This window comes from Dromiciops gliroides, chromosome 2 (genome assembly GCF_019393635.1).
Source record: "Dromiciops gliroides isolate mDroGli1 chromosome 2, mDroGli1.pri, whole genome shotgun sequence".
NCBI classification, from domain to species: Eukaryota; Metazoa; Chordata; class Mammalia; order Microbiotheria; family Microbiotheriidae; genus Dromiciops; species Dromiciops gliroides.
The window spans coordinates 77590173-77616815 of record NC_057862.1 but is presented as its reverse complement, the minus strand read 5'-3'; the positions used below and the strand labels follow the sequence as shown (position 1 = coordinate 77616815).

General features: G+C 37.9%; 2 protein-coding genes across 3 annotated transcripts in view; both read right to left on the bottom strand.

Annotated features, from left to right (window-relative positions):
- TLL2 (tolloid like 2) overlaps positions 1-7070 on the bottom strand; it is a 164445-nt gene extending 157375 nt beyond the window's left edge. The window contains exon 1 of the mRNA XM_043986387.1: positions 6726-7070. Within this exon, the coding sequence (XP_043842322.1) occupies positions 6726-6936 (211 nt within the window). The 5' untranslated portion in view covers positions 6937-7070. The remainder of the gene's footprint in view (positions 1-6725) is intronic.
- Positions 7071-19678: 12608 nt separating this feature from the next.
- Positions 19679-26643, bottom strand: part of TM9SF3 (transmembrane 9 superfamily member 3) — a 69658-nt gene continuing 62693 nt past the window's right edge. For both annotated transcript variants that reach the window (XM_043982543.1, XM_043982542.1), the window contains exons 12-15: positions 26470-26616; positions 24641-24724; positions 24398-24474; positions 19679-21345 (exon numbers count right to left, since the gene is read on the bottom strand). In XM_043982543.1, coding sequence (XP_043838478.1) covers positions 21278-21345; positions 24398-24474; positions 24641-24724; positions 26470-26616 — 376 coding nt within the window. In that variant the 3' untranslated portion in view covers positions 19679-21277. The remainder of the gene's footprint in view (positions 21346-24397; positions 24475-24640; positions 24725-26469; positions 26617-26643) is intronic.

Below are 26643 nucleotides of genomic sequence, written 5' to 3'. Positions count from 1 at the left end.
AAATCCCAGCTCTCACATTTGCTAGTTGTGTGACCATGGTCATTTATTATAATGTGTTGTTGTTTACCCTCCTTCAGGGTATAGCCTGTTTAATTTCTGTCTTTGTATCCCTAAGGTCTAAATGGTGCCTGACACACAGTAGGGATTTAATAAATGGTGGCCAAATAACAGGAGGATTCCCCTGCCCTTAGGACTGAGGGGAAGCTCCTGGCTCTTACCTTCCTCCTCCTGAAGCAGTAAGTGGGGATGGGAACTTCTAAAGCCAGAACTCTATTCTCAGGTGCATTGTCTTGGACACTGCCAGTACTCTTATAGAGCTCATTAGCTGCCAGTAAATCATTAAAGAGATAATCTCATCTTTCAGAGAATGAGATGAAATGAATAGGCATTTTTTAAATAGGAATACTGATTATAATAATGCTTTCAATTTGTATAACATAGAGATTCTCACATCATCTCTATGAAATGGGGAGAGGGGCAAGTATACCCCATTTGTGGATGAGAAAACAGGATAAATGAACTGTCCCAAGTCGCACAATAAGTAGTGGAACCAGGAACATAGATACAGATTGAGAGGCCTTGTCTAGTTCAACCTTCTCATTTTGCAGATGAAGAAACTGAGACACAGCAAGGTTAAGTGATTTGTTCTAGTAAGAAACAAAGTCAGGGGCAGCTAGGTGGCGCAGTGGATAGAGCACCGGCCCTGGAGTCAGGAATACCTGAGTTCAAATCCAACCTCAGACACTAAACACTTACTAGCTGTGTGACCCTGGGCAAGTTACTTAACCCCAATTGCCTTACTAAAAAAAAAAGAAAGAAAACAAAGTCAGGATTTGAACCCTAGTTTTTTGGCTCTAAATCCATCCCTTTTTTCCACTGTACCACACTGCTTCCAAAAGACAAGTCTTCTGACTCTGAGTCAGGGCTCTTCCCAATATTCCATGTTCTTATCAGGATAACTATTATTATAAAAACATTATAAAAATATGGTAACCTTAGGGCATCTTTTGGAGCATAGGTGGTACAGTGGATAGGGCACTGGGTTTGCAATCAGGAAGACCCATGATCCTGAGTTCAAAACTGGACTTAGAAACTTAATAGCTGTGTGATGCTGGACAAGTCACTTAACCATGTTTCTTTTTTTTGTGGGGCAATGGGGGTTAAGTGACTTGCCCAGGGTCACACAGCTAGTAAGTGCCAAGTGTCTGAAGCCGGATTTGAACTCAGGTACTCCTGAATCCAGGGCCACTGCTTTATCTACTGTGCCACCTAGCCGCCCCCTAACCATGTTTCTTCATCTGTAAAATGAGGTGGAGAAGGAAACAGCAAACCACTTCAGTATCCTTGCCAAGAAAACCCAAATGGGGTCACAGAGAGTCAGATGTGACTGAAAACAACTGAACAAAAACAACAGAGCATCTTCCATGTTTAACTTTGACATTTTTTGCCCTGCAAAACAACTCTAATCCCTCCTTCCAAATGCCAGCTTCTCAAATACTAATGACTGTTATTAGGTCCCTGTTAAGGTTTCTCTTCTCCAGGTTCAATATCCCTGGTTCCCTCAACTGACAGAATTTCAAATCCCACACCTAATTTCAGATCAGTTCTGGAAAGCCAAACAACAACCCTGATACCCTGATACCTTACTTAGGGCACGAATTAAATGCAGTAAATTTGGTTTCTGCTCAAGGGCTATTATATACACATCCCAACATGCCCTCTCCTTAAATCCCCAACACAACCCTTTTCTTCCAACCCCTGCTACTGATGCACTAAAATGTACTAGAATGCATTCCAGTTTACATATGTTATCTCATCTAATCCTTACAACAACTCTGTGAGGTAGGTGATATTGTTATCCCCTTTTGACAGATCCTTCTTTGGTTATAGTGGCATAATCCAAGTGACAAGGCATTCTCATTCTCTCTCTCTCTCTCTCTCTCTCTCTCTCTCTCTCTCTCTCTCTCTCTCTCTCTCTCACTCTCGCTCTCTTGCTCTGTCCAAATAAGAACTAGGCATTTTATATTCACTTATTCTTGCTTAGGATTATGTTTAAAACTTCTGCAAGATTCATTAATGATAATTTTTACCATAGTTCTCTTTCTTTGTTTTATCCTTCCCTGGTTTAAGCATTAGACTTATATGTCTCATAAAAAGGAGTTTGGTGAAGTGTTTTCTTTCTGAACTTTTGAGAATAATTGTTATACTTTAGATATTTATTGTTCTTTGAAAGTTAAATTTAATTCACCTATAAATCCATGTACAACTCCAACTTTCATTTTCCTCATTAGATTTTCTTAAAGATCACTTTTGGGGGTTCTGTTAATTTGGTCATTTTGTATTTTTAGATAGTCTTTTGAATTTTAAATTCCTCATTGTATTGGCATACAATTGTATGGTAGGTTCTGATAATTATTTTTATTCCTTCTTTGTGGTGATTTCATCTTGTTTGTTTTTTTATTCAAGCATTCTTAAAAATAAAAAGTAACTCCCTATAAAACAGTTACACCTAAACAGTAATATTGTTAATCACTATATTTATTAAAGTGATACAAAATCACAAAATTTAAAGAAGTAGGAATTTGGGTACAATTGGATATTCACTCATTCTTACCTTTAGCAATCATTGTTTGTTTTATCTAACCCCACTTTTGACTCTAGACTGGAGTAAAACTAATCCTTTAATGGAGTTAAAGGACCTTCTCTGGATATAAAACTGGCTTTAGGGTTTAAGGCTGCTTAGGATCAAAAGCTCTTTTAGCTTGGGTCATGTATACTTCTGGGTGGAGTTATGGGTTCCAATACTGAATCTACTACTTACTGTGTGAGTAAATAAGGACAAGTTTTTCCCAAACCTCAGTTTCCCTATCTATAAAATGAGAGAATTGGACTAGATGTCTTGGGGCGTTTTCAGGTCTAGATCTATGATCTTATGATTTCTCCTTTGTGCTCTTCCTCCACTACTGTTATTTCTATATCTGGAAGCCTATGCAGGAAGTAAGTGGCACACCCAACATTTGAACTCAGGTTCTCTTGTACAGCACTTTTAATTCCATTCTCTTCAGGGCTCTTCTTCCTCCTACCCTGTGGCTTAGCCCCAGTTACATTACTGGGACTGGCAACTCAACATATCTGATACCTTTGAAAGGCGGAAGATACCTTGGATGGATGAATTAATGAATAAGCATTTATTAAGCACCCGTATGTACAGGCACTAGGAAGACAATGTATGCACATAATTGGATTTAAAATATGGGGGGCAGCTAGGTGGCGAAGTGGATAAAGCACCATGGATAAAGCACCGGCCCTGGAGTCAGGAGTACCTGAGTTCAAATCTGACCTCAGACACTTAACACTTACTAGCTGTGTGACCCTGGGCAAGTCACTTAACTGCAATTGCCTCACTAAAAATAAAATAAAATAAAATACTAAGTCCATAAGTATATACAAAATAAAGACAAGGTAATGGGAGGATGGGGAAGCACTAACATCTGGGGAATTAAGGAAAGGAGGCCCCATGTAATGAAGATGGCACTTGGGCTAAGCTTGGAGAGAGGCTAAGGAGCCTAAGAGGAGAGGAGAAAGAACATTCCACGTATAAGCCATTAACCCCAAAAGATACCCGACAAAATGCAAACACGCTCCTTGTGTGGGGCAGCTTTGGCATTTATTAAGATGGATTCATTCATAACAGCAACTAGCAGAAAATTGGGGCAAAGAGAAGGGAGCATAGCACCAAACTATTTTAACTGGAAGAAGGGTGTCAGGAAATGGTCCCAACCAGGATGAGCTAAGTAGGAAGACTAAAAGGAGGAGGGGGAACTCAGAATCCTAAGAATGTAAGGAATAAGGAAGATAAACTTTGAGCACCATTCTTGCTTAAGCCTGGACACTCCCCCTGGCAGTTTTCAAGGGGACAGGGGGTTAAGGAGTACTAAGAAGATGAAAGGAGGCTGCAAAGGATGCAACAGGCAGGGAAAATCATAGCTTTCATCTTCTGCCTGGGCTTTCCCACATGGTCAGCTCTAAGAGCCTTGGCAAGGGGAGAAAAACACAGTATTTTGTATAATCATGGAATCCCAGAATGACAATTTACATTTCTATAGCACTTGAAGGAGTGTAAAGATTTCCTCACAACAAGCCTGTGTGATAAATCATGGAAGTGTGAAGAAAACCCAAGGTGAAGCGGTCTACCTGTGATCACACTAGTAAATGTCTAAGACAGGACTGAAACCTGCATCTCCTGGCTCCAAGTCTGGCAATCCTGACTCCACTATGCATTGCTGCATTTCACAATCGCCAGCCTGTTTACAAAGGGAAGTGAGACCCAAGGCATGGAAGAAAGGTTGCAGTACTGGGCCAAAGGGGCTAAGAAGGGGATACATTTCCATTCTTGCCCTTCCAATCTGCAGGATTCAACCAGACTCAGGCCTGATCCTAGCCATTGGCCACATTGCTTCTTAGGCTTCTGCTGACCTTCACAATGGTTACTATAAGCTGCTTCCTACTTGCTCGAGTATGGTCAGTCTTCTCTTGTGCAGACAGACAGTAGTCTTCCTCTCTGAACATAAGGCTAGTTTTCTGGAAGTTTGTGATTAACCCAAGAAGCCACCACTTACTGACATGCTCTTCCCTTTAGGCACAGCACTGAATATGAAACCCATCACTCCACCCTCTTTCCCTAATGTAAAATTTAAGGAAGAGTAAATGCGTTATCAGGGTAGATGCAACAGGATATATCCAGGATTAGAAAATCAATGGTCCAACTCTTACAGTTCTGGCTTGCTTTTGGACCCCATAGCTACCTTATTACTGTCCTAAAGCAGATCCAAACCCTATGAGCAAACCATAGCAACTGCTCAGTTCAGACCTAAATCCCTTATCTAAAGCCAGAACCAGATTTATTTCCAGAGGCAAAGGAATGGATATTCCTTTTGGAATAGTATTCACACACACACTTTTGGATAAAAGCATAGAGTTTATAAAGAGCTTCCCTCATGCCAACCCTGTAAGCTGGTAGGTAGAATGAATATTACCCTCATTTACAGAAGGAAAAAAAAAAACCCTCAAGCTCCAAGCTTCTCTTTTCTAGGGAAAGCATGCCTCATTCCGTCCCTTCCGTGTGCTGATAAAGCCCTTCCTGTGGATGTTCTAAACTAAAGTTTATCAGTATCCTTCCTAGAATATAGGGCCCAGAACTGAACACAATAATCCCGATCTAACCAAAGGAGAAGAGGTCTTCAAGCAAATGCTGGATGAATGACTATTCATCAAGGACATTGTAGAGGGACTGGCTTAAAGTATATTTTTTACCAACATGTTGGGCTACCAGGTCTCTGAGGTCCCTGATGAATCTGAGATTCTGTGATGTTAAATCAATTAGCCAAGGTCACAGAATAAGGAGTAGGGTCAAGATGTAAACTCAGGTTCTCTGTCTCAGAGGCTAACCACCTAAGAAATCTTCAGAAACCAGTCTGTCCCTTTATAAAAAAGACAAGGTAACTTTCTTTAAAGGATGTTCATCATTTTTTTTTTCTGTTTTAATTTGTCTGTGAAGGAGGGGGAATCAAAATGGGTGAGGACATTGATTTCATCACTATAGATTGCCCAGTGGTAGATAGGAAATAATTTAGCACTACTGGATTCTAGCCAAAAGCCATTCAGCCGGCCAATCACATCCTTTCCAAATCGAGTGCCCTCATTAATCCAATGCAGTCCTTTCCATCTGGGAATTGCCATAGATCCAAAACCACACACTATTTCCAAGTAGCCTACTTTGGATGGACAGGGATACACACACACACACACACACACACACACACACACACACACACTTTTTTGCACTATATTTTCCCACAGTTAAAATTTGAGATGTATTTTCTCCGAGGCAGAAACATCCGCTAACTGCCTGGAGAGTGAAAAGAGGTAAAGGAACACAGGCAGAGATCCGCACGACTGAAAACTAGCAGGCTGGCAGGATCCCTTCGAGATTGGCTTACTGGAGAGATTAGGACACCTGCTGGTTTCCATCTATGCTCTGGGGCGCTTGGGCTCCGATGCTTTTCCAGGGATGAAGTGATGGTTAATTTGAAACATACAACCAACTTCATTCACTCGCATTCTTGTATTGGATGTGGTTGTTCGGGGGAGTCTTTTTGGTCTTTTCCAAGAAGCAAATAAATAAAGATCATGGGAAAGTTTGGATGAAATGAGCAAATAGAATGAAATTGGAGCTACCAACTTCTTCCGTGATTGGAAAATATTACACACACACACACACACACACACACACCCCTCTTCCTCCACCACCTCCATTCTCCTATTCCAATTTCGAACAGCCGGATAGGTGTTTGGTCCTGGACACCTGGCGGTCTATATTCTCTCTACTCCATCACTAGCTGAGTTCCCTTACCCCAGGTCACACTAGCTCAGGCCAGCAGCTCCTCTCGCACAGAAGCCCTCCTAGCCAGCCGTCACCCTATCCGCGCTTCACAAGCAGCCAAGGAGTATCCCTAAGTGATACTTAATGAGTTTCTCGCTGGACATTGTTTTTCCCCCCACCCCGAGAGATCCACTCCAAGAGGATGGAAGATCTCCAGGGGGCTGGGGACCCGCATGAAATACAGCCGCACAGGAATGTTAACATCTCATTTCCATCTCAATGGCCATCCCTGCCACGGGGCAATGGGGAAGCAAACTTCGGCTCCACTTCCTGCAGTACCTACCAGCTTTGCAAGGATCGTGATAATCTAGAGGTTCCTGGGCACCGTCCCCTTCTTCCAGCGCTGAGTAATCGAAGGCAGTGTCCCAGGGGTAATCCAGCCCCGCGGCGCTGCCAGGGAAAAGACCCAGAGGCGGCGGGGGCAGGAGCAGCAGGAGTAGCAAGGTAGCCAGGGTCCGGAGCGCGACCGCCCGAGGTCCAGGAGCTAGCGCCATAAGTGCGCACAGCGCGCGGGATCTGATAGACAGAACGAAGCTGCCGGGCCAGGAGGCAGGAGCGGAGGTGAGCGAGGCTCGCCGCAGGCTCGGACTGCTAAGCGCCGCGGCTGTGCATGGCTCCGAGCGCGCAGTGCGTGCCAAGCGCTGCGCCCTCTACCCGCGCTCAGGGTACCCACCACCGAAGCTGCCACTGGAGCTGCACTAGGAGGGGCCGCTCCGCCCCTTCTCCCCCGCCCCAGCTGGACCACACAGCCTTCGCCCCTCAGGAAGATCGGAAAGCCAATCACATTGAAGCTCGCAGAAAGGCCCCTCCTCCGCCATGCACCTCCTGGGCATCCATGGGAAGAGGGGCTAAGAAGCCCAAGCGAGAGGAGCGGGCACCCACCCGCAGTCCACAGCGGGCATGGGTGTTTCTGAAGGCACCTCAACTCCCCACCTGAGGGCCGCTGACCCCTTAAAAGGAAGTTCTGGTCCTCCGTAGTTTTCTTTGATCCTGCAGAACTCACTTCCAACTCTCTAACAAGCCGCGAGCAACGAATCTCACTTTCCTCCCACAGTAAGCTTGTGCCTGGCCTCTGAATCTCCTTGGCCTCTTCTCCATTCCACCGGCTCACTGGTTGTCACTCAAGCATCCAAGTTTGGTTTCCTTCTCTCTTGACCTAGTACACAGTTTAAGGAAGGCTGAACCATGTAACTAGCACTTTTGTGAAGAATATAAAACTCTATCTCTTCTCACCCCAACTTCCCATCCAAATGGCCAAGTGTTTTGTCTGGGCGATAGTAAGACAAAAGACTTTATGTACTTTACTGTGCTCTTCAATTTTCTTCGATGGAGGAAAGGGCCTCATTTGCCTAGTCCTTGTTTTGACTCTGACAAGGATCCATATATTGGGGGGGGGGGTAATATGTTACAAAGTTTTTACATATGATTTCACTCTGCAGTGATAAAACAACATAATCCTTTAGTTTCTAGGAGTCTATAATCTAAGACAAGCACCTTCCAATAACGGAGCAGAAACAAAGCTCTCTACCTTAGCTCACTTGATCCTCACAGTAGTAACTTGAAGAGGTACTAATATATTTACAGAGGAGCAAACCCCCTCAAAAAGGCTGACATTCAAGGTTACACAGTGTAGGAGTCATGAATTGTACCAGGGGCCTCTGCCTTCAAATCCACCACTCTTTACACCAAGTTGCCTCTCATAACAATTTACCACAAGCAAATTGTTGAAAAAGCATTGTATTGGGGCAGCTAGGTGGCACAGTGGATAGAGCACCGGCCCTGGATTCAGGAGCAACTGAGTTCAAATCCAGCCTCAGACACTTGACACTTACTGTGTGACCCTGGGCAAGTCACTTAACCCCAATTGCCTCACCAAAAAAAAAAAAAAAAAGCAAAAGCATTGTATTAGGAAAGATACCTCTAGTTTGCATGAAGATACTATAAATGTCTGAAACCTAGATACTCCAATTAAACCATTTTGTTGATCCACAGATGTGGAACTCATAATACTGATGTGTATATAACATAAATAGAAAGTAGAAAAGATGGCAAAAAAGGAAACTGTGCCATCTAATTATGGACTATGTCTGGAATTCAGCTTGTCTTTCTCCCAGACTCCCATTTACAACTTAACATAATCACATTTTAGGTATCTCTAAAAATGGGATACCAAAGGTAGTCTTAGGTCGTTTTTTGTTGTTGTTTTTAATACCCACTGCTCTTAAAGAAAAGTAAAATAAATCAAATGTGTTGTTTTATTATTAAACCCAATAGCACCATCTATCATCATTTCAATGGATGCTGGAAAATTTGATTAATCATCCTAGGATGGTCCTAATAACCAATGTTCCTTATAAGTTGTGGCACCCTTGGTTTATTTCTGGTCCTTAATTTTCTCCCGTCAGATGAAAAGGGCTGAACTAGATCTCCAAGGACCTTTACAGCTCCAACTGCCAGTGACTTCATAACATTCCTATCTTCATGTTACGTCATTACGACATTCTTCTTTAGATGAAGTCAAAGAATGTGAGTTTTACATCTTTCTTGTTTTATGATTGAGTCAAATATTTCTCTCCACATTCTTTCTTCTCTTCATCCATTCAACAAACACCCAAGTACCTACTATCTATAAAGCAAGATGCTGTGCATTAGATAGTAATACTGAGATAGATAAAACATGGTCCTGTCATGAAGTTTACAATCTAATATAGGAAATAAGTACATAAATTACATATTAGAAGACTGAACATATATAAGAAGTTCAAAAAAATTAAGGGACAAATCACTCCGGCCAGGCATAAAGAACAGATTCCTGAAAGTGGTGCATTTGGGCAGAGGTTTAAAGGATGGGTGGCATTTTAACAGTTAGAATGGAAAGAGGAACTGAGTTAAAGAAAGCACACTCTAGGGGCAGCTAGGTGGCGCAGTGGATAGAGCACCGGCCCTGGAGTCAGGAGTACCTGAGTTCAAATCCGGCCTTAGACACTTAACACTTACTAGCTGTGTGACCCTGGGCAAGTCACTTAACCCCAATTGCCTCACTAAAAAAAAAAAAAAACACTCTAGATGTAGGTAAGGAGGTGAGCAGAAATGAAGATGGAGTGAGCAAACTGGTTGGTGTACACCTCAAGTAGGAAAAGATGAAAAGGGTGGGGTGAGGGGATCCCCTTGCATCAGACTGGAGGGTATTGAATGCCCAGTTGTTTGCATTTTAGTGGCAATTTCGTAGGCAAAGAGGATCCACTGGTTTCAAGTAGTCACTGCATTATAAAGATTGATGATGAAGATAGATTGGGGCAGAAGGAAACAATGTTGAGAAACTGGTCCAATTGAGAGGTGATAGCAAGAGCCATGAAGAGAGGACAGAGGTGGAATTAAAAGAACTTAGCAATTAGATGTGATAAAATGAGAATGAAAGAAGGCAAGGATTATCAGCCACCAGAAGTACAGAAACATATGAAAAGTAGGAGTACATCATGAGTGAAAGGCAATGAACTGGCTTTTGACATAGAGCTTTAGATCCTTGTGGGAGTGTTAAGTTGTAAATTGAATTCTGGAAGAAAGGCTGGCTGCACTTAATGGAGATCTGCAGTTTCATATACTCTTTTTCTGTTCTGCTATGTAGTTGTAAATGCTCATTCAATGTGGTGTATAAATCCTATGTGGTGCTTTAAAAAAAAAAGAAATTGTATTTTTAAAAAAAGAAATTGGGGACACTGGAGCTCAGGAAAGCAGTTAAGCCCAGTGATCTGAGAGTAACCTTCACAAAGATGACCTGGAAAGTCACAAGGAAATGATATAGAAGGGAAAGGAAAAAAGGAGGAACAACAGGACTGTCAAGGGGACTGGAGGAAATAATCTATTGGAGGAAACAGAGAAGCCATCAAAAGAGAAAAAGTTATGGAAGCTAGGGGAAGAGAACATCAAGTGAGCCATTCAACAACTGCAGAGGTCAGTCAAAAAAGGATTATTAGATTTGATAGATCGTTGACTTCCAAGAGTTAAGTTCAACGATCATTAAAATGTAGTATGTACAAGACCATTAAGTGATAGAGATGGAAATCAGAGGGCAGTAAGCCAATTCTCATATATGCCCTGTCTTCTCTAACACCGCCACCACCTTAATACCATGCCCTCATACCCCTTTACCCTATTGCAGTAGCCAACTGGTGGCTGTCTTGCCTCAAATCTCTCTACATTCTATTCCACTCTCCAGTCAGTCTTCTTCCTGAAGCGCAGGTCTCATCCCATCCCATCCCATCCCAAATTTTAAAACTCCAGTGGCTCCCTATCACTGCAAGGATCTCTCTCTCTGTCTCTGTCTCTCTCTATATATATATCCCTATTTGGCCTTGAAAGACCTTTATAACTTGACCCCCTCCTACCTTCACAATGTTCTTGACTCTAATCCATGCCCCCATGATCTTTGTGATGTAACAATGGCCTGCTTGCTTTTCCTCACACAAGACACTCTTCTTCCAACTCTGTACATCTTCTTGCTTTCCCCCATGCCTGGAACAGTCTCAACTCCTAGCTTCCCTGGATTCCTTCAAGTCTCAGCTGAAGCCTTTGCTTCTATAAGAAGCCTTTCTCAGTCCTTAATCTTACGGTCTTCCTTTGAGATTATCTCCAATTTATTTCACACATAGGTGTTTGCAGAGGTTGTCGGTTTTACACTGCGAGCTCTTTGAGGACAAGGGTGTTTTGTTGCAGTTGTTTTGCCTTTCTTTGAATCTTTAGCACTTAGCACAGTGCCTAGCACATAGTAGTAAATATTTGTTAACTAACTGAAGTTATGTAATGAAAGGGAGAGATGAAGAACACAGAGCTGGATACTGCGTAAGTTTTTGGTTTAAAGATTGGGTAGACCTGAATATGTTTTAAAAGGTCCAGGAGGTAACTAAGTGACACAGTCGGCAGCTGGGCGGCGCAGTGGATAGAGCACCAGCCCTGGAGTCAGGAAGACCTGACTGGCCTCAGACACTTAAAGCTTACTACCTGTGTGATCCTGGGCAAATCACTTAACCCCAATTGCCTCACAAAAACAAACAAAAAAAGGTCCAGGAAAGAAACCAGTGGGGAAAAAAAGATAATGAAGATCCCAGAAGCATTAGGAACGAATCCATTTGGAGGTGATATAAAAATGTAAATTTAGGAGCATAAATATGGCAGAGGAAGTTAGAAAATTAGTAATAGCTAGCATTTATTTAGCATCTACTATATGCCAGGCACTGTGCTAAGATCTTTATAAATATTATCTCATTTGATCCTCTCAACCTTGGGAAGCAGGTGCTATTACTATCCATATTTTATGGAAATTGAGGCAAACAGAGGTCAAATGACTCGCTCAACCTCACACAGATAATACCTCCGTCTGTATTTGAACTCAAGTCTTCCTGACTCCAGGCGCAACACTCTATCCATTTTACCTCCAAGCTCTTCCTCTGTGACAGGTTGAAAGGATGAAGAAACAGCTCAGGAATTAAGGGTTCACAATGGCCTTAACTTTGTCAGTTATGTAACTGAGATTACCTACTCACAGAACAAATATTTGGGGTTGGGTGTATGGAAAAATAACCCCAAATTTAGAACAAGCACTGTTGGGAACATAATACTTTTAGCATTTCTCCTCAGTGATAAGCACTCTATAAACCTATTACAGAGATATCAGGTACTAGCATTCTATACAGGAAAAGGGCTTCAAATTTTAAAAGTGCACATACACGCATATACACATATGTATACTTTTTCATCTCACAATATTGTTATTTTGTATACAGTACATTTCACTTTGCATCAGCTCATGCAGGTCCTTCCAGGTCTTCCTGATAGCATCCTGCTCATCATTTTTTAAAATAGTAAACTATTTTTAAAAATTTTTTCATCTATATAGACATATGTAAACCTCTCTCTCTCTCTCTCTCTCTCTATATATATATATATATATATATAGGTTGTCATCAATGGCTAGAAATACAATTAGTATTAGATGAACAGGAGACTTGGTTTTTAGAAAAGGTCAACTGTCTAGAAAACTTAACAAATTTCAGATGAACAGAGATTTCAATAGAACAGGAAGATGCTGTACATTGTATGAAATTCTTGAGTTCCCACCCTAACACAGAAGAGTCAAATCAGCACAAGAGTTCTCTACAATCTGCCAAATAAGGGGGCAAGTAACTGTATGGCATACCCAGAGTCAACACACCAGAAGGTCCAATAAAAACATATCTCCAGACAGCACTGTACACAAGTAGCCGGCTGGCTTCTATACTATACCACATCCAAGCTACTGGGGCAATGACCCCTCCCAGTTCAGGCCAGTCGGGTGTTCTTATCTTCAACTCAGAAATGAGATTAGTCCACTGTGTCATGCAGTGTATAGGCTACCCAAATTCCCCTAGTGAGTAGCTGTCATTTCCCATTTGCTCCCCAACCCCAACTCTTTATTATTCTCTTAGGCCTTAAAGTGTTCCAGGTTTACTGAGTAGGCTGTAGAATTTCTATTCCTTGGAGTATCCTCATATATTATTTTGATTACTCATCAAAACATATTTAGGGGGCAGCTAGATGGCGCAGTGGATAGAACACTGGCCCTGGAGTCAGGAGTACCTGAGTTCAAATCTGGCCTCAGACACTTAACACTTACTAGCTGTGTGACCCTGGGCAAGTCACTTAACCCCAATTGCCTCACTAAAACAAAACAAAACAAAACAAAAACCAAAAAAAAAACATATTTAGAATATAAGGCCATATGAAATGGTGAAAAGAGCATTATGCTGGAGTTATGAATTGTAGTTTTGGCTCTGTGTGGCCATGAAAATGTCTCTCCACATTAAAATGAGAATTGGACTAGATGATCTCTCAGGTCAGTCCCAGGTGTAAAACTCTTATGATTCAATAGTCTATACTTTGATGATCTTTCCTTAGGCTTTGTTATTCTCCATAAGTTTTAGAAGTTAAATTTTAATTGCATAAAGTGATCCCTGATGTCAACCCTGCAAAATAAAAATAGGCAAATTCATAATAAAAGGTCAAATAATCTAGAAAAGCCCAACTTAAGCCCATTACTACAATCCCTAAATATCTGTGAGTCAGTGGCTGCTATATACATGTACAAGCAAATGGTCATGTGGTCACTTTCTCATTTTAGTCATTATGAATGCCCCCCCAAGATCTAGCCTTCTTTCTCCCTCTCATACATATCCATGACCATACAATGAACTCAGAAACTACTGATATCATACTCAGCTCCCAATCTACTAAGCTTCACCCTATGTAACAGCCTATGCCAGTCTTCCTTTTGCTAAATAATTCTTTTTAGAAAGATTTTCCCACCCAGTACTTCGGAGCCTTAAACCCTCCTTCCTTTCACATATTACTTAAAGTGAGAATTATATTATCTCCACTTTCCCAAGGACAGCAGCATCTTAATGATGGTTCTTATCAGCATGTCGGGCAGAACACAATCTGGTCCACAATTTATTCACTGCCCTCCTCCACTCCCCACTAAGTTCTTCCACAATTCCTATACTGAACAACTAAGAATATTGGTGGGTTCTAGTAACTATTGATTCATGTTCTTAAATTGTTAGAATTATCCTCTAAATTTTTTAATTATTCTCTAATCCTTTTTTAGCACATAAATTCTTTAAGAGTTTCTACATGGGTTAAGTAGTACTCACATTTTAAAAAAATTTAGCCACATTTATTCTAAGTCCAGATTTTTTTTTTCTTTTTTAAAGTTCAGGTTAGTAGTGAAAAACTGCTTTACCCTCACACTCTTCAACTAGGAAAAAGGGGGCTTTATATCCAAAATCACCAAATAAAAATAAATCACAAATTTTTAGAGGACCTCAGCAACCATAAAGTATCAAGGGAACAACAATACTTTAAGCACAGAATGGTGGAAAGAATGCTGATTTGGAATCCAGAGACCTAAGTATACATTCCTGCTCTGCTATTAATGTGGTAACTTTGGGCTTCCCTTTCCTTATGCAACTGATATAGTTCCTTCCCACTTTAAACCCTAAGATCTGTAACTAGCTAGCACTTAAAAGTTTGCCATGGGTTTTCATATACATAATTAGTTCAACAACCCTCAAACAAGCTTATGCAAATAGACTACAAGGGACATATCATTCTCACTTTACATATGGGGAAATTGAGTTGTTTTTAAAAGGAGGATGAAAAATAAGGAGAAAAGTTAATTACAAAAAAAATTACTTAACTTTTCTGTGTCAGCTTCTCCAACTGTAAAATGAGAAAATAGGATCAATTATCAAATCTTTATTAAGTACATACCATTTAAGGTCCCTTCTATCCCCTAAAACTACAATCCAGCATATTAAAAAATGCATTCACATTCATGATCACTTAATTCTCACCATGAAATAAGATTACTAACTTGGTGTTATATAGTTTTTCTAAATGAAAACAACACAGGGTAAAGCATGAGAGACCTAGCTTTTTTTTTTCCTTTTGAGGGACAATGTGGGTTAAGTGACTTGCCCAGGGTCACACAGCCTGTAAGTGTCAAGTGTCTGAGGCCAGATTTGAACTCAGGTTCTCCTGACTCCAGGGCCGGTGCTCTATCCACTGAGCCACCTAGCTGCCCCAAAACCTAGCTTTTAATCTAGATTTCCCCCACTGTTTTTATGGCCTTAGCAAAGGATTACAACTCCCCTCCTGCCTCATCAATAAATCAAAGTTCTATGTACCCTACAAATTATCCCAAGAGCAAAATAAGATGTAAGAAACTGCCTTTACAAAGTAGTAAATACCATGACAATCCCAAAGGACTAATGGTGAAGCATGCTATCCACCTAGAAAGAAAGAACTTATTGGGGGGGGGGGGGGCGGGCGCATGAGGCAATGAGGGTTAAGTGACTTGCCCAGCTAGTGTCTCACAGCTAGTTAAGTGTCAAGTGACTGAGGCTGGATTTGAACTCAGGTCCTCCTGAATCCAGGGCCAGTGTTATATCCACTGTGCCACCTAGACTGATATTAAACACAGACTGAAGCATTCTATTTTTCACTTTCATTTTTTTCTTTTATTCAAGTTTTCTTATACAAAATGACTAATATGGTAATGTTTTATGTAATTACACATGTATAAGCTTTATCTGCTTAATGCCTCAAGAAAGGGGGAGGGATAAAATTTGAAACTCAAAACTACTTTTTTTAATCTTAATACTATTTCTATTTTTTCCCAGTTACATGTAAAGATAGTTTTCAACATCCATTTTTATAAGATTCTGAGTTCCAAATTTGTCTCCCTCCCTTCCCTCCCCCCTCCCCAAGACAGAAAGCAATCTGATATAGGTTATATATGTACAAATCACATTAAACATATTTCCACATTAGTCATGTTGTAAAGAATTATCAGAACGAAATGGGAAAACCTCAAGAAAGAAATAGCAGGGGCAGCTAAGTGGCGCAGTGGATAGAGCACCAGTCCTGGAGTCAGGAGGACCTGAGTTCAAATCTGGCCTCAGACACTTAACTAGCTGTGTGACCCTAGGCAAGTCACTTAACCCCAAACCAAAAGAAAAAGAAAAAAAGAAATAGCGAAAACAAAAAAAAATTAAAAATAAAAATAGTATGTTTCAATCTGCATTCAGATTCCACAGTTCTTTTTCTGGATGTGGAGAGCATCTTGCATCACAAGTCCTTTGGAATTGTCTTGAATCATCGTATTGCTGAGAACAGGTAAGTCTACTGAAGTTACTCATCACACAACGTTGCTGTTACTGTGTACAATGATCTGGTTCTGCTCACTTCACTCAGCATCAGTCCACTTAAACCATTCCAGGTTTTTCCTGAAATCGGCTTGCTCATCATCTTATAGCACAATAGTATTACATTCGTATACCACAACTTATTCAGCCATTCCCCAACTGATGGGCATCCGCTCAATTTCTAATTCTTTGCCACTACAAAGAAAGCTATTAGAAATATTTTTGTACATGTGGGTCCTTTCCCCTTTTTTATGTTCTCTTTGGGCTATAGACCTAGTAGTGGTATTGCTGGGTCAAAGGGTATGCAGAGCCCCATAGCCCTTTGGGCATAAAAACTCAAAACTTTTAAAATGTTTATTATTTAAAAAAAAAAGAAAGAAAGAAAACAAAGTAGCAAATACTCAAGGAATGCAAGGTACTATATGTCCTGGGTCAGAAGTTGTAGAGCAATAGGACTTACTGGGATAGATTTTGAAGAGAATGTTAAATCCAAGACTTCAGGAATTACAAAAAAACAAAGTCAAAGGAATGAAACAATACTTTTAAAAGGGAAAAGTTAAAAGAAAAGTTAACATTTCAAATTTCTTTCATAAACATTTAAATTTTATGTGAAAAGTTGGCCACCTCCTTATTCATACTGATGTGATAGTATTTTACTTTAACCAAAAGCTATCTTAAAATAAAAATTTTCAGAAAGCAAAAGAAATCAAGCATCCGTGGAATCTTAAGTTTAACATTTTTTATTACTTAAAAAAAAAACCAACTTCAGTTAAGGTACAACACACCAGAACCTCAGAGAGGTACTTGATACATTATACTGGTTTGCTAGTACTCAAAAAAGCCAGGTGGCAAATTATGGCTTGCACAGAGCAGGAGTGTGTACAAAATGAATATAATCAGCAAGCAACAACTGTTTCCTCCCAATTTTGTCACTGATCATCCTTGCCCTATGGGGATTTATAAATTCAAGTTTCAAACATTTTAAAAAGCCCAAGTATAACTGCCCTTCCATGCGTGCTAATTCACAGCAGGTGGCTTTTAAGAAGATTAACCCACTATTGTCCTTTACACAGAATCAAATGTTATTTCTGCCTTGCCTCAAGCATGCTGTGCTACTCCAGCCAAAGAGAGCACAAAATGATTTCCTAGGATGACGATACAGTATATTGCACTGTCACAAAATTATTACTTAGCAAGATACCCCCAAACTCAATTTAACCAGGCCTCCCATAAAAAGACATGGAGACGGCTTTCCTACTTCTATTTCCTGAAATACTGAAGTAATTCCCATACAACTTTTCTACTCTTCCTTTATATGATTCCATCTATAATCTTTCAAGGAGAATCAACAAGCAACCTCTTGGAGAAGAATAGCTCCTTATGTAGGATGGAGCCATAGCATTCCCTTTTACCATAATTAAATCATACATTCTGCAGCTAAAATGTATTATGTAAATCTGTATTATGTACAGCTAGTATCTATTCTCTATAAATTTGTGAAATAAATCTCAAAATGATCTAAACATTAGTGAATTTTTTTCCCCATAAACCTTTATGGCCCTGTCCTCTTTTATTTTAGCTGCTGAAATGGTTTCATAATTATTTAGTTGTGAATGAAGACGAAATTTTTCAAGCACTTGTGTGTTGATTTTTTTTTTACCACTCACTCCACATGTTCAAACCAATAAATGGGGTTAAATACTACATGTCATTAATTTGTACTTAAATCCAGATGGAACCCTACTATATAGCTCTAAAGAGGCTATTGTCAAGAATTCATAAACAAAAAGCCCTTCTGGAGCTTAGCTTTTCCTGTACAACACAAGTTACATCTGTAAACGATTCACTTTTTTCATAATTCAGAATGCTTTCAAACATTTGCTTGCACATTTGGCATCAAATCATTGCTAAATAGTTTTAAGAATTCAAGAAAGAAAAGCTGTATCCAAGTAAATAGAATTTGCTTATAGTTCTAAGTTGAAGAAATCTAACTAAAGTGGCTGTCATAGACTGCAACTTGTAGTGACCACTCCTAAATGATTACATAGAAAACCTGAGCACACAGCCCAGCTCAGAGATCATCATACAACGATAAATTCTGGAATTATTCAGTCTCTATTTAAGGGTAATACTCAGAAAAGTCTAATATGATATACAAATAAGGCTTTACATCCTCTTAAACAGACTTCTCTACTTTCACCCTACCCTTATGCTAGGATATACAGAAAGAGATGTCATTTATTATGCAATTGTTTCAATAGAAACATGCTTACAGAAACAAAGGCAAGGTTTGTCCCTTTCAGCAATTTTTGCATTGATAATGCACTTAGAATATGGTGACAGACACAATGTTAACAAATAAAAGAAAATTCACATAACATTTTGGGGATACCAAAAACAATTTCTATTTCATTAAGCAATTCAATTCGCTATCTATCCCACTTCAACATTAACAAATAAGTAATCCACCTGTGAATTATTTCAAACTACGTAGTGATCTATCTACCTGTAACTATGGAGGCACCAAGAATCAAAAAGCCCTTCTCAAGATAAATTCTCTTTCATCTTTAGTAGATTTAGAGTTAAGAAAACTTTTTAATTTAAAATTTATAAAGAAAAAATAGAAACAGATTTTAGTCTATCTTCACTTAAAAAAACAATTAAAATTTTAAATATATTTTCCTTCCATAGTCCCAATCTTGTCAAATGAACCACATTCAACATATTAAGACAAAACATCTGCTCTTCAATTTATTCTTGACCAGACTGTGTGCTTTTATAAGTACTATAACATTCACACATTTGGGGTTAAAATCTTAAGCAACGGGGCAGCTAGATGGCGCAGTGGTTAAAGCACCGGCCCTGGATTCAGGAGTACCTGAGTTCAAATCCGGCCTCAAACACTTGACACTTACTAGCTGTGTGACTCTGGGCAAGTCACTTAACCCCCATTGCCTAAAAAAAAAAAAAAATCTTAAGCAACTATATTTTTCATAAAAGTAGCTAAAGATCTTAGTTGTCAAAGTAATAAAGAATAGGGAAGGAAGGATATAAAAATGTTTTACTTCTAGAATATATTTTAGTGTACTTTTTCAGCTTGGTGAATATGATTTCACTTAAGATTCTTTCAGAATTCTCATAGAATCCTTTTTCAATGGCAAAAAAGCACTGCTTTCTTTTTTCAAATCATTTTATCATTCATATACCTTGCATACGACATGAAAGATGCACAATATAGTCAGTTTACAGAAATACACCTTAAAGAGATTTCATCCTACTACAAGACCCAATATCCATTATGATATGTAATGACTTGCATGAATGTTATACATTATTTAAGCTTAAACACAGATGTTTTGTGTCTTAAAAATAGTAACACACTATGTTATCCTATGTGGTCATGTTGTCTAACAGATTATAGCTAGCAATTGTATCACGCCAGGAAAACGATTTCAAATATTATCTGGCTAAGTATACTGCAAAATTGACCACTGCTACACTTGGGAATTTGTGACCTTTATTTGCCTGTTTTAAGAAACTTATAACTACCCCAGTACTTTTCACATAGTATACCAACCTGAACACACCATCTTCCAAAGGTCAGCTAAGAAGGGATAGTTATAGTTATTAATTATGGAATTATACTGGATAATATAGATGTAAGCAAGGACTTTGGAATCTGAAGTGTGGGTTCTCTGGATTTGAAAACAACACTGTATACAAAAACTGGCTTCAGTAATAATTGCCTTTTTGAATAGACTTTTCAAATTGAAAATACATCTATTTTCACAATCAAAAGAATTTTGTCAGGAAATTTTATTTTAATTTTCTGAACACTCTAAAGCAGTAAATGCTTTAGATATTTTATGTGTCCAGACGGGATTAACAAAATTAAATGTTCTAATTACAAATTTGGCTCCAGTGAAAGCCTCTGAAAGAAAGAGAAGAAAACAACCCTCCCCTGAAAAATAAGTATGACACACACACACACACATTGTGAAGAAACCCCAATGTTTCATGCAATGGTAAGCAAGATGTAAAAAGCTACCCAAATTCACATATTTCTACACCAGATCATCATCAGAAAAAGTACTCCGTAGTAAATCTGTACATCCAAATGTATTTGGGATCTACAACTAAGTTACATTATTTAATGTTATATACATTTATTACCCTCTCCCCCTCCCTCCCATTTTTTTCTTATAGTATCTTAAGTAAAGCCTTCATTAAAACCCAAACAAAAGATATAAAACTAAGTTTGGAAAGGAGGGGGGTGGCGAGTAGACTTTAGACATTCAATTAAAATGTTCTGCAGAACTCAAAATGTTTGATAATAACAAATATTCTCTTCATTTAACATTTTGCTTTCTAACTGTACAGTAAATTGCATTGTAGAGAATACACCTCTATCTTCAGACTGTATCTTCTTTGGATGGAATTAAGATGTAACTGATTTTTTAAAAAGATAAATAAATGGGGAATTGGTCCAAATAGAACGACAGCAGATATATTACATGCAGGTTTTAATATATATACTTTTTAATTATCTTAAACAAATGAATGTAGGTATAGTTGATACGGCAAATGAACTGGAAAAAAATATAGAGCCCAGATCCAAAATATAAAAACATCCCATTATCCTGACAATGGCAGCAAAAATAAGGGAAAAGTAATCTTCTGGAACATTATTTTTTTAATATTTAAATTCCAGAAAGATTTCTATTCATGTAATTTTAGCAGCCAAGTTTCCCACTTTTTATTTAAATGGAACAAATGCTTTAAATAAACTGTTTGTCCTCTTCACTGAAGAGAGCTAGTCTATTCATCTTTAATGAGCTAGTTTTTGGGAAAATTAGCCATGTACTGTAGTAATGCCTATAGCATACAATCCAAGCATTTGCTGTGAACAGTTGGAGAAAGCAGTCAGTAAGAACCTAGGATCAATGAAAATAGATGTTACTTTAAGCCATCCATGAAACAGAGACCCACAAAGTACCCAGTGTTAAAGCCCAATTATCTTCTTGCGCTTTACGTTGTGCAAGTTCCACCCCTATGAAACAGTAACTGATCCAGAGTTCCCAGTTTTCTTGTTTCTCTAGTCAATTTTCACATTAGTATAGATTTTTCGGACAAAGGCACTTGTTCCCATGTAACCAATTGCTCCTGAAAAAGCAAAGAAAAATATTTAAAATAGTATTCACCATCTATAGATATTAAAAATTAGATTTCAATAATTATTGATCCTTTTAGAAACATTTTGTCTATTATTCTGCAAAATGAACAAAAAACTGCTACACAAGTCATGTATTAGTTATGTATTAGTGTGATTATGTTTTTGAAATTCAGATATCTATTCTTTTTAATTTGGTATGGCTCGGAATTGTGTGATACCGGGCATGGATCTTACAGAGTAAGACAAAAATTAATAACCAAGAATGTCCACATGAAAGACCTTAGGTTCTTCAAAATAAAGATATTACATAAATCTAAGCTATTTAATGTGTATACACACATACACACATACATGATTGAGATCAGTTCCTGATTTTTCATAATACCTTAAAGATGTGTGGAGCTAAGGTTGAGATTATTCTCACACCTGTTTGGTTTTTTATGCATTTATAGGACAAAGTAAATTTGGCATAAAAAAATTTAATATGCCATTAATTACTTATAGAATTGACCATTTGCCTACTGACATTTTATATCTCAATACAGGATATCTTAGAGGTAAAATTAGTGATTCATGAGATTTTTCAAAGCTAATGCTCAAATCTGAGCTGTTCTCTATGTTAACAGATGCTAAAGAAGCATCATTTTCTGTTTTTTGTTTTGTTTTGTTTTTTAGTGAGGCAATTGGGGTTAAGTGACTTGCCCAGGGTCACACAGCTAGTAAGTGTTAAGTGTCTGAGGTCGAATTTGAACTCAGGTACTCCTGACTCCAGGGCCAGTGCTCTATCCACTGTGCCACCTAGCTGCCCCAGAAGCATCATTTTCAAAAGAAATTTTTTTTATTTTTAGTAATATTTTAAAAATGTTTGTTGACTTCAAAAAACTTTTTTCTGGGAATTACTACCTATTAACTATGTAAGCAGATTTTGTTGGATTTTTTTTTAAGAATCATACTTAGAGATAGTGTGGTATAGTACAGAGCCAGCCTCAAAGTTAAGAAGAGATGCCTGGGTTCAAGTTCCACTTCCATCCCATATCTATACCAAAGCTTCTTAAACTATGGGTTGCAACTCCATATGGGGTCACATAACTGAATTTGGCAACTGTAAAAAGTTATCTATACCTATTTACATAACCAGGGTGTTGTAAAAATTTCTTGGGCAAAAAGGGGTCATGAGGGGGCAGCTAGGTGAGCAGTGGATAAAGCACCAGCCCTGGATTAAGGAAGACCTGAGTTCAAATCTGGTCTCAGACACTCGACACTTACTAGCTGTGTGACCCTGGGCAAGTCACTTAACCCTCATTGCCTTGCCAAAAAAAAAAAAAAAAAAAGATTTTTTTTAAAAGGGGGTCATGAGTAGAAAAGTTAAAGAAGCTCTGATTTATACCATAAACGTGGCATTGGGCAAATCCCTTGCACTCTCAATGCTCCAGGCAACTCTCTAAAAGTCTAAGTTGCAGAGAAGGTACTGCTCTACACTAGTAGAGGGAGTTTTCTCACTGGGAAGTTTTCTGTATCAATGAAATCAAAGGTCTATCCGTGTCCCTCATGCTTAGCTAAGTGTGAGCCAACTGAAGCTCAAAATCCCAAAAGGGTCTTTATTTAACTAAATAGTTATTTGTTTTACTAAAGATAATTGGTGTTTTCCAAATATGAAAGAGCTAGTCAACCAAATCATAAAGACAGAACAACAGTTCATGGATAATTAATTGGCATTTGAAAAATTAAACTTAACTTCTTATAAAAATACTAAGAGAAAATTAAACAAGCAATAATATTTAAGAATATCTTAAAGCCAAATACAATTGTCCAGGCCTTTGATGTAAAATTTACTTGTAGGCTAAAGGTAGGAAAAAAAAAGACACCATCAGCTTCAAGCAGAGTATAGACAACCACTTGTCTAATACGTTATAGTGGGGTTCCTTTTTTGTATTGGTTGTATTAAATAATCACTTATAACACAAATTTTATGTTTCTGTGAATTATAAGATTATACCATTACAAGTAATGAGTGTGTTAATAAAAAAAATTTTTCATGATTCCAATGACAGTTCCTCAAGACAACCTAAAATTTTACATTTAAGAAACTATCAAGATAAAAACCTTATTTATCACCTTAAAATGCTTATTGCTTTTTCCTCAATTAAAAAAAAAAAGCCAAGCACATATTTTTCCTTCAAATTATCAATTTTTCTAACACATCTTAGCAACTGAAATAAAAATGTACAATTCTTGTATTATGGTGACATTTTAATCAGTTCCAGCCTGAACAGTTGAAAAAAAAAAAAGATTAAAACTGAAAGCCTATAAGCCTATTAGAGAATAAATGGTTGAGAGACTGCCAGAACAGCAGGGGCCCATGGAATGTGCCAAGGATATCCAGCAGTAAAATGAAATTTTTGCTAGATTCATTCCATTTTCTTTATAAATGTCAAGATGTTACCCCTCTAGGTCTTCCTAAGCTTACATAAATAAAAAAGATAAATAAATGATATGTGACTTCTTTAATAAAAGACATAGAAAAATAATCCCATGCTGAAGTAAACTAAATTCATCAATAGAAAAGAATTAAATATTTATTTCTCTGCTTAATCAAAACATCTTTGATTTTGTATAATTATTAAATAACTATAAGCTGGTGATAATTAGGAAATGAGCACAAGAAGTCTTGCTACAAGAGTTCAACAGGTAATTTTCCAAGGAAAATTAAAATTTCTGAAATATACAAAATGAGTTTTTTACTGTCTAAAGGGCATTAAAACAGGAAAAGCATGAAAACTGAAATTCACAGGAAATGGTTAACTCATTTTATTCTTTTTTTTATTCAACTTTCCCCCAAAATTTGAAATAAAAAGTGGAACACATAAAATTGGATTTTTACAGTCATCAGAAGACCTAAAGTTGGGGCTTAAGGATCATTTTCTAATCTTCCTGATCATAATAACATGGCACAGAATATAATTTCTCACTTTTCAATTACTGTACTGCAGTTTGTAATTTTAACAGATTTATTGATTAGCTTCCAAGCATTTTTCAACTTACCACACATTATCCCCAAGGCTGTGCTAAAAACCGCCATATAACCAAAGTAAAATGCTGTTTGAAACAAGCCATACATTCTGAAATAAAATAAACATAATTATGTAAATTTCCCTTGCTGACTTTATACATACACAACACACACACACACACACACACACAAATCACAATACTCAGAATTCTGAATCTTTAGAGAACTCTATGTATTAAAAAAATTATGTATAAAAGAAAAAAATCACCACTTACTTTGTTTTGAAAAAATAGTAGTAAAAGGAATACATGTAAACATAGATTGCAGTTGATGCAGCAGAAAGAAAACTTGTCCATTGCCTAAAAAACAAACATATTTCTATCAAATTAACAGCAATTAAAGAAAAAGCTAACAATATTCCTTATTCTGTGAAAGTACCTATAAGACAGTAATTTTTCAAATGCCATTTTGGACAAGGAAAGCATATTTTTCAAAAAATATACACATAATACCACAGAATAAGGACAGTAGTGACACAAAAATGTTAGAAATACAGATGTTCTGCTTTGTCTTGCTGTATTCACCATTATATAATGACCAAAGGAGAATTTAATTTCTCTGCCTATAGTTTTCCAGACTGTAAAATAACACAACATTTTACCTGTTTCTCATCTCATGAAGATATTTGAGGATTATGAAATTTGTAAAAATTACCACCAGAATAGCCTTATTAAAATATTTACCTGATTATTTCCCTTTACAACTTTTGTTAGAATTATACCTTCTTAAAATTTTTATCCTTTCTTAATGAACAAAAATCTATTTTCTCTCCTTACTTCCTCTCCACAATTTAAATACCAAGAGAAAAACAATAGCCTTGTAACAAATACATAATCAATCAAAAATGATTTCCCCCACTGGTCATGTCCATGTCAATCTGTACCCTGAGTCTGTCAGTTCTGCCAGGAGTTAGGTCAGTCCTCTGGAGTCACTTGTTTATTGTAGGGATGTCAAACTCAAATAGAAACAGGACCTCATGTTGACTCAGAAAACATCAACAGAGAGTGCCTACACTGTGGTTTACTGCAATGATTAGAGTCTTTTAAGTCTTTTCAAAGTGTTTGGTTCTGTTCTTTTCACTATCCATCAGTTCTTACAAATCTTCACAGATTTCTCTGAAAACATCCCTTTCCCTATTTCTTACAGCACAATATTCCACTATATACTTATACCACCATTTATTTGTTCAGCCACTCCATTATTCACCCACAAAAAGAACTGTTATAATGATGATGACGACGACAATGATACTGATAACAATAACTAGCATTTATATAGCACTTTTAGGTTTGTATGATGGTTTACAAGTATTGTCTCATCCTCACAACAACCATGGGAAATAGGAGCTATTCTTCTGTTTTATGGAATTTGGGAAAGACTAAGTGATTTGTTGATGGTCACACAATCAGAAACTACCTAGGGATAGATTTGAACTCAGATGCTGTATCCAGTAGGCCACGAGGGAGGCTACCTCTAAACATTTTTGTACAAATGGGTTCTTTTCTCTTTTTTTTTTATCTCTTTGGGGTTACAGAACTAGTAGCGGTCTTTCAAGATCAAAGAGTAAAGTATTCAGTTTAGTAAGCTTTGAGACATAGTTTCAAATTGCTTTCCATAAAATGGGGCCATTTCTCAGATCTAACAACAGTGTACTGATGACCCTGTTTTCCCAAAGCTCATGCAATATTTGTCATTTGTCGTTTTTTGGTCATCTTTGCCATGCCAATGGATGTGAGGTGAAACCTCAAAGCTGCTTTTAAGCTTCACTTCTCTAATTATTAGTGATCTGTAGCATTTTTTTAATATGGCTATTGATAGCTTGGATTTCTTCCTCAAAAAGAAATATCCTTCATATCATACTTTTTATATATTTCAATCAGTTCTTTATACATCTTGGAAGAATTATATCTTAAGAATCAAAGCTTTCAAACATATCCTTTTACCTATTCTCCTTATCTCTAGGACTGAATCTTGTTTAAAATACTCCTACTATTCTGGCAATATTTGTAACTAATTCATAGAAGTCTTAGCTTTCTGTACTTACCACCTATAATCTTCAGCATTTAGCAGGAAGTATGTGCATACGATGGTTACACAAACAGTCACAATGCAAAGGATAACGAGCACCAGCATCATGAAACCATAGACATAGTAGATTTTGTATGCCCAGAAAGATGTGAAAATGAAGTACCTAAACAAAATTGCAGAAATAAGTACA